General features: G+C 35.0%; 3 protein-coding genes across 4 annotated transcripts; 1 reads left to right on the top strand and 2 right to left on the bottom strand.

Annotated features, from left to right (window-relative positions):
• Window positions 1-97: 97 nt before the first annotated feature.
• On the bottom strand, window positions 98-3,149 carry LOC18016331 (GATA transcription factor 27). 2 transcript variants are annotated; one of them, XM_024155188.1, is made up of 7 exons: window positions 2,631-3,149; window positions 1,522-2,197; window positions 1,374-1,431; window positions 1,191-1,294; window positions 902-1,103; window positions 701-821; window positions 98-604 (listed from the first exon to the last, which is right to left on the bottom strand). In XM_024155188.1, exons 1-7 carry the CDS (start codon window positions 2,668-2,670, stop codon window positions 378-380), a joined length of 1,428 nt encoding a protein of 475 aa, XP_024010956.1. In that variant the 5' UTR covers window positions 2,671-3,149; the 3' UTR covers window positions 98-377. The 2 variants fall into 2 exon arrangements, with proteins under 2 accessions (XP_024010956.1, XP_006398409.1); XM_006398346.2 differs by having other exon boundaries at window positions 701-827; window positions 2,631-3,148.
• Window positions 3,150-6,411: 3,262 nt separating this feature from the next.
• On the bottom strand, window positions 6,412-8,306 carry LOC18016329 (bax inhibitor 1). Its single transcript, XM_006398344.2, has 6 exons — window positions 8,115-8,306; window positions 7,556-7,699; window positions 7,370-7,461; window positions 7,076-7,262; window positions 6,815-6,970; window positions 6,412-6,729 (listed from the first exon to the last, which is right to left on the bottom strand). The coding sequence occupies exons 1-6, from the start codon at window positions 8,226-8,228 to the stop codon at window positions 6,679-6,681; spliced, it is 744 nt and encodes a 247-aa protein (XP_006398407.1). The 5' UTR covers window positions 8,229-8,306; the 3' UTR covers window positions 6,412-6,678.
• Window positions 8,307-9,047: 741 nt separating this feature from the next.
• Window positions 9,048-10,606, top strand: LOC18016328 (light-harvesting complex-like protein 3 isotype 2, chloroplastic). The gene is made up of 3 exons (XM_006398343.2): window positions 9,048-9,545; window positions 9,990-10,127; window positions 10,225-10,606. The coding sequence occupies exons 1-3, from the start codon at window positions 9,134-9,136 to the stop codon at window positions 10,476-10,478; spliced, it is 804 nt and encodes a 267-aa protein (XP_006398406.1). The 5' UTR covers window positions 9,048-9,133; the 3' UTR covers window positions 10,479-10,606.
• The last annotated feature ends 1,794 nt before the right edge of the window (window positions 10,607-12,400 follow it).

Raw genomic sequence — 12,400 nt, 5'->3', positions numbered from 1 at the left:
AACCCGTGTAAAATATCAAAATGATTTTGTATAAGATGAGAGCACAAAACTGAACTTTTTGAGAAAAGGTTTTCTACTAAAAAGAACTTTCTTGTTCTTCGAGTTTAACAAGAACAAAAAGACAGTATATGTATATATATATATATATATATATGATCACCAAAAAGAGCTCATACATAAAAATCCTTCTTCTTTTTTTATATCTGCAAGACTGCAATTCCTAATCTCATTTGACCTCATTTTCTCAGAAGAGCCTAAATTGTAAAAGAGTTTTCTCTTCAATCATTAGAGATAGAGAGATATCTTTATAAAGTCAGTCTTTTTTAAGCCTTTGTTTTGAGAAACACCAATGAGTTTGAGAAACTTTTTCTTCTATATCATATCATGTGAAGAAGCTCTGCTTGAGGGAATGATCCATTCGGCGGAACATCAAGAAGAAGATCTTGGTCAGAAATATCGTTCTCTTCATAGCTAAACATCATAGAGCAAGCTTTGCTCATAGGGTTAAAGGAAGAGACACTGTTCTCTAAAAACTCTTCGGTTTCCATGAGGTTTGATCTAATCTTCATCACGTCTTTGGGGCTCCTCATCACAACCCTTTTCTCTGGAGAATGACAAAACTCAAAAAAAAAATCAGAAACGGACTGAGTTTATTGCAGAAAGTTTATGGAATTGACATGATTCAAGAATCTTGAGTAACCTGAGAAGTTTTGGTTTAAGCTTTCACAAGGTCTTTCAATGGTAACAAGACTATGATTATTCGATAGATTCGGGTTTGAGACCCTTGATGTTGCAGTAACAGAGTCTTCAATCCCTTTTCTCTGTTCCTGAAGCAAAGGTTTAAGTGAACAAAAGCCAAGTATAGAAACTATTTGTGTCAAGAATAGTTTATGTTGAAAACCTTGAGCAGGTCATAGCTTTCCAACAAATGTGATTTGTTAGGATCGGATAGAGCAAGCTTTGCAAGTGTCTTGATGTCTTCAAGTTTTGATCTAGAGGAAGAAGATGAAGATGAAGATGTCTCAAAAACACCATCTGCCACAAGTCGCTGAAACAAGGAGAAGTTCTCTTGGAATTGAGAACTCTCAAACATGCTTCTGAGGCTGGCAAAACGAGAAAACAATAACTGTAAGAACTCGAAGTAGCCGCTTAAAAAACCTGTTAATACTGAAGTTGCATTGAGTTAAAACCTATCAGGAAGATCAACAGAGTCAACTTGAGGAAGTAATTTCATCAGTTTTTGCTGTTCTTCCTCTGTGAATTTTTCCATGAACTCATCAAAGTTGAAAACATCCTGCAAACAGTTTCCATCGTAAGGCATTCATATCGTTTCTGAGGAAACAACATAGTTGGGAGTTGCCAAATGAATCTACCTTCAAATCTATGTTACAGAGTGATAAACTATGTCTTCCCAAGGCTTGAGATTTGGTCCTGCAACCAAAACATCATTGATACTAAATCAGATTCTTCGCAAGGCAATCTTAGCCTTTCTTGTCTAGAAGGCTTTCAAAAGTTATCTACCTCTTGAACAGCTCCTGCTTTATAGCTTTTCCACCAAATTTAACAGAATGCATTGATGAGGACTTGCTGCTCTCAGCCAAGAGTGAGCTAGCTTCAGATTCCTCTTCTCGAGAGTGAGGATCTCTCATAAGAACACTCCCATGTCCTATCACCATTGGTGATTCGTTCTCAAAAAGCAAATCTTCCTCAGAAGAACCAGAGAGACAAGAAGATTGTTGTTCTTGTAGAATACTGTAGAGATCCTTTGTGAGCTTCTCAACAGAAGAAGCCGCCTTTGGACGCCCCACGCATGTCCTCCTCTTGCAAGGAAAAGTCGTTTCCCACGCATTAGATTGATCACAGCTCTCGGAGTTCGATACAACCGATCCTGAACTCGATCTATTGCTAGCTTCTTCTTCTAAAGCCTTCATCTTGAAACCGTTGTTGAATTCCAAGTTAGCTCTTTTAATAGTGAAATTTTCTTGATATAATTTCCTCTTTGGAATCTTTTTGTTCACAGACATTCCCTTGATCATTATCCTTTGAGCTCTGTGATCCTCAATCTCAATCTCATCACCTTCAGCACGAGCATGAAGCGGTGTGTAGTTTACTAATGTTCCCTTCGTTCTCCATCTCGAACCACACGCATTGCACAGTACCGGCTTCTCTGGTGGCCCGTTTCGCCATAGTGGTGTACCTGTTTACAAACAAATGTCACAAATTATAGACATTTCATAAGAAGATTAGAGCAATGATCTCTCAAGATCGAACATCATGTTAGCTCTTCAATGTCAATCAGAGTTAGATTTGAGTTTGGATTCAACACAACTGAGCATTTTAAAAACAAACTAAAGATCTAAACTTGCCAAACTTTATTGACTTCACTACACATTACAGAACATTCAAAGCTCAATAAGAGTGATCAGAACAGCAAAGGACCCACAACGTGTGCTTAAGGTCATAAACACAGACACAACCAAATCATTTCATATTGATCAATGTTTGTTCATGTTGCATTATCAACTGAAGCAGTTCTTCGATAGATTATTAAACAACTAGTAATTAGCTCAAACTTTGGACACAGTTTTCTCAAAAATCAAATCTAAATTTTGGAGAAAACAAGAACTCACTTGTAACTCCACAGTGATAGCAAGGCCCTTGCTTTCCCATCTTTTCCTTTTCCCTCTTTTTTCAAAAATTAATATATATAATTTCACAAGAATAAGAGACTCTGAGAAACTGAGTTTATGATTATTGGTTTTGTATATTATTGAGCTATACAAAAACTGGATATTGAGAAGCTTCTCTGCGAAGAAAAACCCAGAAAAGGTTTTTTTTCCTGCAGAAAAACTAATAGAAGCCAATAATAAAAACCCCACAAACAAGAGTGAAAAAAAACTTCTTCTGAGAAAATTCAAGAAAGTAAAAGTCCGAGGAAAATAAGAACAACCCAGAAAATTTAGAAACCGAAACAACGGAAGAGAAAAATTCAGAGATTTTTTTTTTCCTTTCGGTTCATTGAGCAAATCAGTCTAATACAATCCAATATAAAAGAGAGAGAGAGAGAGAGAGAGAGAGAGAGAGAGAGAGAGAGAGAGAGAGGAATCTAACAAATGGCTGTGAAAAAGGGAAAGAGAGAGAAAGTGGTGAGGTTAGAGAGAGAGAGAGAGTGTTTGTGTATGTAAAATCAAAAATGGCTCTTTTGTATAGCTATGAAGTTAATGTTTCAGCTTCCTCCTCTCCTTACTTAGCTTTTTATATTATTAAGTTTTTATTAGAACTTTTAATTGTATACTTACTTTGAGATTTTTCATTTACTTAGTTACTTAAATGGATATTTTCATTTGATTTACACTTACAGTGTGTAAATTGGTTACCTTAGAACGTTTGGTCCATATATATCAAACATGGTTAAATATTAAATTATAAATTGAATGACACATAACAATGAACTAATTTCAGCGCTTCTTTCTAATTGTGTGTTAAAGGCAGCAAACGCCATGAACAGAATATATATATTCAAGCTTTTAAAAATATATATAATTATAAGTGATCTCATCCCATACTTTATTAAAAATATTTAATGGTTAAAGTTTTAAATAATAAATGAAAAATGACATATAACATTAACTAATTTTAGTTATTGGTTTGAATGTATTTCTTTGCGTCTAAAACGCACCAAACGCCATGAATGGAATATATACAGATTTGAAGCATTTCTTTACCAAAAAAAAAGATAATAATAATTATAGGTTTAATCTCAATAATGTATAGAAACCTCTAATGGTTAGAAAGTGACGATGAGGGGCTGGAGGAATATCATTGCTTGTGCCTCATGGTTCCTTCTTGTTGACTATAGACTTTTCTCCTTGTTTGTTTTTTCCTTTTATATTCCAACGAACATAATTAATATTTAATAATGACAACAATAATTACAGTCATAAGAAAATATTAGCTAAAAAAAATTAATGATAAGATAATGGACTATAGTAGAATCTTGATTGAAAAAAAATACAAATTACTGAAATTTAAATTTCACTAATTAAAATTCCTTTATACAGGTAAATATGTTTATTACAGTTAAATATTTACAACGTTATACTGAAAGCTAAATTATTAATTCTCTGTTAACTACAAATTAAACTAAGATTTCTTCTATTGCTCAATCTCATTTCAGTGATATACAATAAGTAAGTAGATTTAATCACAAATAACTTTTCCTTTATAAAATGTAACGATTCAAGTGTTGAACCAAGAAAGAAACAGTTTTTTAAAGAAGGCCAAGAAGGAAAGATGAAATAAACCATATATTTTGTTTCACTTTTACATATAAAATTGTAGATGTTGATGTAAATAATTGATTGTCCTTTTGATAAAGATTAGACTAGGTTATAAGATTAGGTTAAGTATTGTTAAGTATGTGATGGCATGACGTTTGGTAAATGAATATTTACATTTATTAATGGATTCTGAAATATCACAAACAAAATAAAATAAAATAAAATGAAAGGTTTTGTGAAGTCACCGGCCGTAATGACGACGATCATGGACACAACTCTCTTCTGCACCGTTTGATTTGGTTAAAGTATTTGTAATGATGGGTCCCACTTCTTTCCTTTCGTGAATGTGATTAGTGAACTAATTTATGTACATTACTCCGTGTCTACGCGTATTATACTATTCCCACTAAAGTTAACTATAGAGATAATTTTTTAAATTAAATATGCAATCATCCATGATCAAGATCCACATAATTTTGAGGTTTGGTGAAATTATAACATGCTAGGATAAAGATGTATCGAAAATTAGGTTTTTCATTTCGAGGAAAAAGCAAATTGTGGAAAACGTAACTCCAAAAATAATGTGGAGTCTCAATCAAATAATAGTAGTTTCCCAAGAGAGGTGTATAGGGAAACAATATAATTATTTAAGTACAACGTCAAATAATTCTGCAATCGCAATACAAAATTAAAAATTATATATCGTGTTGAAGTTACAGCGTAAAAACGTAAACGAGACGGTAAAAAACTCGTAAACCTAATTGGACTGCTTGCTAATCAATTTACGCAAATTTTGATGGAATAATGTAGTGACCATTAGAACTCGGACGGTGGAGATGAGGCGATGGAACTAATGGATGAGATAAGGTTAAAAATACAAAAGGTAATGCACGAGTAGTGCTTAAATAAAAACAAAGAATACCAAATGATGATCTGCTTACAATTCACATTCATGCTAATAAAAACACAACCACTACAGCACAAAATGACAAACAATTACATAAAAAAATTATTTAGGTCCAAGCTCTTTAATTCTTTTTATCCGAATAATGTTTTCCTTGGAAAAAAAAAAGGAATTTCTCTATATTGTTTTGGTAACCACAGTGATTTTGGGTATCACGAATAATGTTTATAGTCCTGTTCCTGTAAATGAAAATTCCCCGTTTGAACCATACTTACTCCCTTACACAAATCAAGGAATCATGTTCTGGGATTTTCGCTTTCTTACTTTTTGTTCCTAGTAGTCTACTGGGAATTAATTTAAGCCAAGCAAAAAATAAACAATATTTTCACCTAGGACATGACTACGAAAAGCTTAAGAATTGGAAAATAACAAAACCAAGTCCAAAAACGACTTTTGGCCATGTACAGCATGAGACTAATATCTGTGAAGAAGATAAATAAAGAATTTTCTATTTAATAGTGGAAGTTTTTGGCCGAATTCAACATTTGAATAAAACAGAACATTCTTGCAATTTAAACTTTAAAGCATTACTGTGAGTCTATGACCAGTGGCGGAGCCACATGCATTAGCATGGTCATTCGCCCCCAATTTTCAAAACTTAGTGTAATTTAGTAGTGTTCTATTAATGCCCTTATTTATTAAATTATTTATATTTTTATATGCTTCCAGTCAAAGAAATTTCTGGCTCCGCCACTGTCTATGACCAATGGAAAGTAACAAAGCGGCAAACTCATAAATTCTGAGCCACATTAGCATGGACATGTAAACCACCCACTTATCACTGAGAATGATAATCATGAAATTATTTCCATGGGCTTGTATGATCTTCATATCTTTAGGGGTATGTATGTTATCAGTGGAGGAATTCATGTTTTGTTATCGAGTGCGAAATGTTCCAAAGTCTCGCCATCCCCTATTTTGGTTTTTCAGGAAATTGCTTAGGTAAGGAACGTGTGGTTTTTAAAAGAAACTATCCTTATGAGGAAAGGGATGTGTGTCGTTTTCGTTCTCACTTAGGAAACAAAGTTACGTCTTGCATCAACCGAGAAACATTAGGAGGATCTCAGATCAACCATAATGACCGTTTTAGAGTTAATATTAAGCCAGTTTTTAGATACAACTCTAATTTGCTGACAAAAATCTAAACTGCCCCGTAAAGGATCTTGATTCAAGGGTTTACTCTTTCTCTGTAATTATTCTTAGCTTCAACGCGAATAGAACAGTAGAACCAAAACTTTAAACATCCTCAGGATATTGAAAAGAACAACGAAAGCGCCATTTACAATCTGAAGCCAATTCTTATGCGATAAGAGGAACAAGCAATTCACGTAACATTTGTTGTTGACAACAGTGTGTCCTAACAAGTAAAAAAAAACCATAGCTTTCATGTGTTTATAAGATTCACTCATCCAGCTTTCTTGTCACTCTGAAGTCTTAGTTTCTCCTTTTCTTCTTCTTCTCTTCTTTATCTGCCGAGTTCTTCAACTGTACAGCAAAAACACTCATCAGTGGAGAGGTTTATTAACGGAGAAAACACCATTACTTAAGTTTCAGCGACAAATGAACTTACCATTATGATGAGAATACGAACAAACACAGCTACAAAATCAGTGAAAAGGGTCAACGCGTGTTTCACGTAGTCCATGTCACCAAGATGCGCCTTCTCTATAATCTCTTGTGTGTCCACCACCATGTATCCCACAAAGATCAAGAGTCCGAAGTAGAGCTGCACTCAAAAGATATTTCACAACAGCGATGAGAAGTCTGAGAAAGAAAGATGAACCACAAAAAAAACCACATCTTTACACACGAGAGACATTCTGTTTAGTACCTCAAATTTAAAGATAGATGCAGAGCCACCGAAGATCGAAGAGGCAAACTGAAGCCACATTAGCATGGACAAGCCAGATGAAAGCAGTCCTCCGAGGTAGAGATACTCTCTGCGTCTTGCAAGCATCGCTGCTGCTGAGAAACAGACAAATGCTATTGCAGTTCCGACAAACGCAGTGATCAAGATGCTGAAGTAACAAACAAAAATAGAAAGATAATAACTTGTCAGCTCTTAGAGAAGTCTTAAGCACAAAACTTTAACATGAACATTTTGTCAATAACAACAACAACGCACCTTGGGTCAACATCAACTGCTACTTTAATCAATGGGCCAACTGATGCGCCTTCAAGAACGGCAGAGAGAAACAGTAGTGAAAGCCTCTTTTGCTGCAACAAAAGGAACGACAATGTCTAAGGAAAACAAGACTATACAACAAGGAGCACAAAAACTTAAGAAAAGAGGTAAGTTAAACCCGCGTACTTGTTCATAAGGAGGACATGAAAGCAGCCAAACCATGCTTCCAATGCATCCAATTGTTGTGAGAATACCACCGATGTTCCAGAGCACGTGGAGATAAGCTCCAAAGGCAGACGCAACGAGTGCACAGCACAAGGTTAGGTAAACCTATAAATACCACCAGAAGCATAAGAAACCAAAGAAGATTTGCTATACTTAAACATGGATCATGATATACGAACAAGACGATCTTTGTTAGTTAAAGCATTACAAGCAGAGCAAAGTAATAACGACAATTATAGTAAGTTTGATATGGACCAACTAATTCCCTCTCATCAGAGCACTTTGATCATCCACAGTAACTAAAACGACGCAAATTGGAAAACCTAGAAACTTATGAGAAGTTGCAAGCGCAACGTTTCGTTCAATAATACGTAGTCGGGAACCAATTCCATGAAAATTGAGATGAAATAGAGACAACCAGAGCGATCAAAACCACGAAAACGAAATAAAAACTCCATCAATCGAATCGCAATCGTCTCTAATCAAGAAACAACGATCTATGACGAGGAGGAGGACTTACTCGCTTAAGATGATTCTGGACGGCCGGAGAAATCTGACGGAGGTTCTTGAGAGAGTCATAACTCCAGCTTCTGCTACCAGGTTGAGAATCGAAGAAGGAAGAGAACGCATCCATGATTTGTTTTCTTCTGTTGTTTGAGAGAGAGAATATTGAAAAAAAAAAAGAGTACAATCACGAGATAATGAAAATATTGCTGAAAAAGAGAAGACTTTCGTTATTTATAGGGCCACAAGATTCGCGATAATTTGACAATAACGCCCTTGCTGAGCATTTATTAAATTACCCTTCCCTACACGTGTAGGGGCATCAACAGGGGAAAAGGGCAGTTCCGGAAAGTTCTTGAAACATTGAGGTCGTCTCGCTGCGTTGAAACTTTGCCGCGAAGCAAATCTGATACATCTGCTTCGTCAGTGAACCAATTAGAGCCATCCACGTGGAATTTCTGTTATTCTTTGGATCGCATAAGTTTGCGAAATTTGCAAATACTTTTTTCTCGAATCGCAATGCCACGTCAAGACTTTTCAAGCTTACAAATTATTCTATTTCAATGTTATGATATTTATTATTTGGATAACACTTTTTGGAGAAGACAACTTCCTCATCAATCCAAAACGCACGATAGCTAATATAAAAAAAAAAAAAAACGACGAAGAAAAAAAAAAAAAAAAAAAACGACGAAGACTTGCTCAAATCAAGTCAAATCGAGAAAATTCGTAACAAAAATCATTGTTTTGAATATTTTGATTTATAATAATAAAAAAAAAGAATATTTTGATTTATGTATGATTTCTGCTTTTCTTTGGGCTGAAGGCTAAAATGAAATGGGCTTCTATTTATTTCTAAAGCCCACTAATAGAATTAAAACGTTACGTAGTTTCCTAAAATGAAGGAAGAAAACGACATACGTTCCATTCTATAAACGATAAAATCTCTTTCGCTTCCCTCGAAGCTCATTTCAAACCACACATTCATACCATCTCTGGAAAAACTGAGCAGAGGAGAGAGAGAGCGAGCAACAAATGTCCATATCAATGGCGTTATTCTCCCCGCCGATCTCATCTTCACTTCAGAACCCTAATCTCATCCCCAAGATCTCTGTTTCTCTCCTCTCCACCAAGCGTTTCTCTCTCGTCTCCGTCACTCGAGCCTCCTCCTCCGACAATGGTTCGACCACACCCGCGTCGGCTTCAGTCTCTGCAACCACCGTGGAGATTCCGAAGCCTGCGTCGGTGGCTGTAGAGGAGGTTCCGGTAAAATCTCCGGCGGAAAGCTCTTCCGCCTCTAAAAACGGCGCCGTAGAAGGTGAAGAGATTGATCTGACCACTACGACGGAAATCAAATTCCAGGATGCGAAGTGGGTTAATGGAACTTGGGATCTGAAACAGTTCGAGAAGGAGGGGAAAACTGACTGGGATTCTGTAATCGTTGCTGGTTAGATTCTTTAAACTCGAATTTTGTTTCATTTCTTCAATGTTGTTATCGTTTATGGAAATGTGTTGTTTCAATTGACAATGTTCAAGAAACAAGTAGAAATCAATCAAAAGTTCTTTTGTTAGATCTTGTGAGAATTTGAAAATTTGCTGAATTTGGAATGATTGTAGATATGATAACCAATTAGTGTTTTTGGATATACAGAAATCTTTGTATTTTGGAATGACTTTAGACATGGTAGAAACAATTGTTGAATTTTGAATAAGCAAAGACATGATAATGATATAGGTTGAGAAACCATAATCAACTTACGAATGTCATAAACCTATGAAGAAATCTTTGGATACATATGCCCTGTCACTAGGAAGCTTCTGCTTCGGTTTCTTTATAGTGTATAAGAAGGTGAGTGATTATTTGTGTAATGTGCTGATTCTGTATTTACAGAGGCAAAGAGGAGAAAATGGCTTGAAGATAACCCAGAAACAACTACTAACGAAGAGCCTGTACTCTTTGATACCTCGATTATTCCATGGTGGGCATGGATGAAGAGATACCATCTACCCGAAGCTGAACTCCTCAATGGTGATTTTCCAAAACACTAACATGCTAAAGATCCAAATCATGTGTACTTTGCAGCTAAACATGATCTGAAGTTTTTCTTGGTGGGTTTATCTGGCAGGTCGTGCTGCGATGATAGGGTTCTTCATGGCTTACTTTGTTGATAGCCTTACCGGAGTAGGACTAGTCGACCAAATGGGAAATTTCTTCTGCAAAACACTCTTGTTTGTGGCTGTAGCCGGAGTTCTTTTCATCCGCAAGAACGAAGATTTAGACAAACTCAAGGGTCTGTTCGAAGAGACGACGTTATATGACAAGCAATGGCAAGCGGCATGGAAAGAGCCTGATTCATCAACGGTTTCTTCAAAGAAATGAATAAACTTTCTCGCTTTTGTTTCCTTTTGTTATGTGATGTTTGTGATCTTGTATTACTGATCTTGAGATTGTAATATTTATGGCTTTAAAAATCTCTCTATCAAAGTAGTTCCAAAGAAATTTTAAAATGTAGGACGGTCCGTGACTTGTAAACCAGATCTCGTCCATTGACTCTTGGATAACAAAAAAAATCACCAATTATTTAGCTACTAGCATGGGTTCTTGCCCTGTGGATAGAGGGCGCCATACGTAGAGAATACTAGAGATAAGTAAATAATTAATTTTTAAATAGTGATACGGTTTTAATTAGAAGCGAAAATAAGGTTTATAATTTGGTTTCTTTTTGTTTTTTTTCTAGGTTGTGACTCTACCAATTTTATAAAAAATGAAACTATAAGAAAAAATAGTGACAGTAATTCGGTTTGGTGTAGAGTTTCTTTTAGCAATTTGAATGGATTCTGGTTTTTGTCTCAAACTTTCATCATAAGACTATAGTCTCTACTTCGAACAAAAAAAGAAAGACTATAGTCTCTACTTTTCCAATTTACCTCAATTACTAAAGTGGCCAATTTTGCTAAAATGTGATGAAATGTTCAGTTCGACGAGTAACTCAACTAAAGCGGACCAAATGTGAGATATCAGAGTCTTAACATGAATTCTTAAGCTTTTATCTATATATATTTTTTTAAAGAAGATCGTTTTGTGCCTTTCACTTCAATGATAAATTTTTACTTAAAAAATGTGCGATGATGGCAAATAAAATATTTCCAGTTATTAAGTGATGTCTGTACAGTTCAAAGTACCATTATGCTATCTAACTACTTAAGTGGCTCAATAAAGATGCTTTGGTTTGTTTAAGGTCAACGAGTTTACTTGAGCTCTAAGAAACCTTGGATGGAAAGCAAATGATTAGAAAGTTTACAAAGGACAACCTTACACAACTTGGTGAAGGCTGATTCAGCCATGAAGGAAGTGGAAAATTCGAGAAAAGAAGGCTACGAAGGACGGTGCACGATCCCGGCGCTGCCCAAAACAGAGAAAAAATATTTGAGACCATTTCTGTTTATATTTAGAAAAATGGTTTTGCATTGTAGCATACAGTTTATAATGGGTTCTACTGTTAACTGAATTTGCAAAATAATTTCTGGTAATATAAAACTTTATTACAAAAAAAAAATCTGTTTACACTTTCATGTAACTGGTGGATAACTCTCGATCGTTCGATTGGAGCATTTTAATGGACGAACGAGAAGCGTCTAACTATGTTCAATCCGGTTAATTTTTTTTGTCAATGTTGAAAACCAGACCGGATATGGATTATAGACTTTCAACAACATCCTAGAGAAATCTATAATTTTTGCTGTTAAGTTTGTTTAACATTGTTAAAAGTCTATAATTTTGTAGCTAACAAACAAAATCTCCACAAAAGGATAAGAAAGGTTTCTAGATGTACTACTGCATCCAATATACACTAATTTTATCAGAGACAAGGATTCCAGTATCAAATTTAATAACATGCATAATCTGATCATGTCTTATGGATATAGATAATGCTAATCCATTTTCTTATAATAGACCGATATTATATAATTAATTTATATTATTGGATTTTTGGATGGTGTATGCGTACGTGGTTAGTGACCGAAATATATTCTAATTCTTCGTTTCTCCCAAAAGGTATATGACCCATGAATCTTGAATATACTGTACATACCGCAAGTCCTCTTCCTTCATAGTAATGAATATATCTATTACGAGATATTGATACTATGGGATATGTATTGACATCAGTATTGATTATGAAAACGAAGTAACCAAATTGAAAATAATATTATTAGCTATACAAAAAATGTGGTAATATTCTATTGAATACGAAGAATCTTGAATCTGCAACTATAAATAAATAGTATTTCTTCACAGCC

Source organism: Eutrema salsugineum, unplaced genomic scaffold (genome assembly GCF_000478725.1).
Source record: "Eutrema salsugineum unplaced genomic scaffold, Eutsalg1_0 scaffold_20, whole genome shotgun sequence".
NCBI classification, from domain to species: domain Eukaryota; kingdom Viridiplantae; phylum Streptophyta; class Magnoliopsida; order Brassicales; family Brassicaceae; genus Eutrema; species Eutrema salsugineum.
This window is presented reverse-complemented; position numbering and strand designations above follow the sequence as displayed.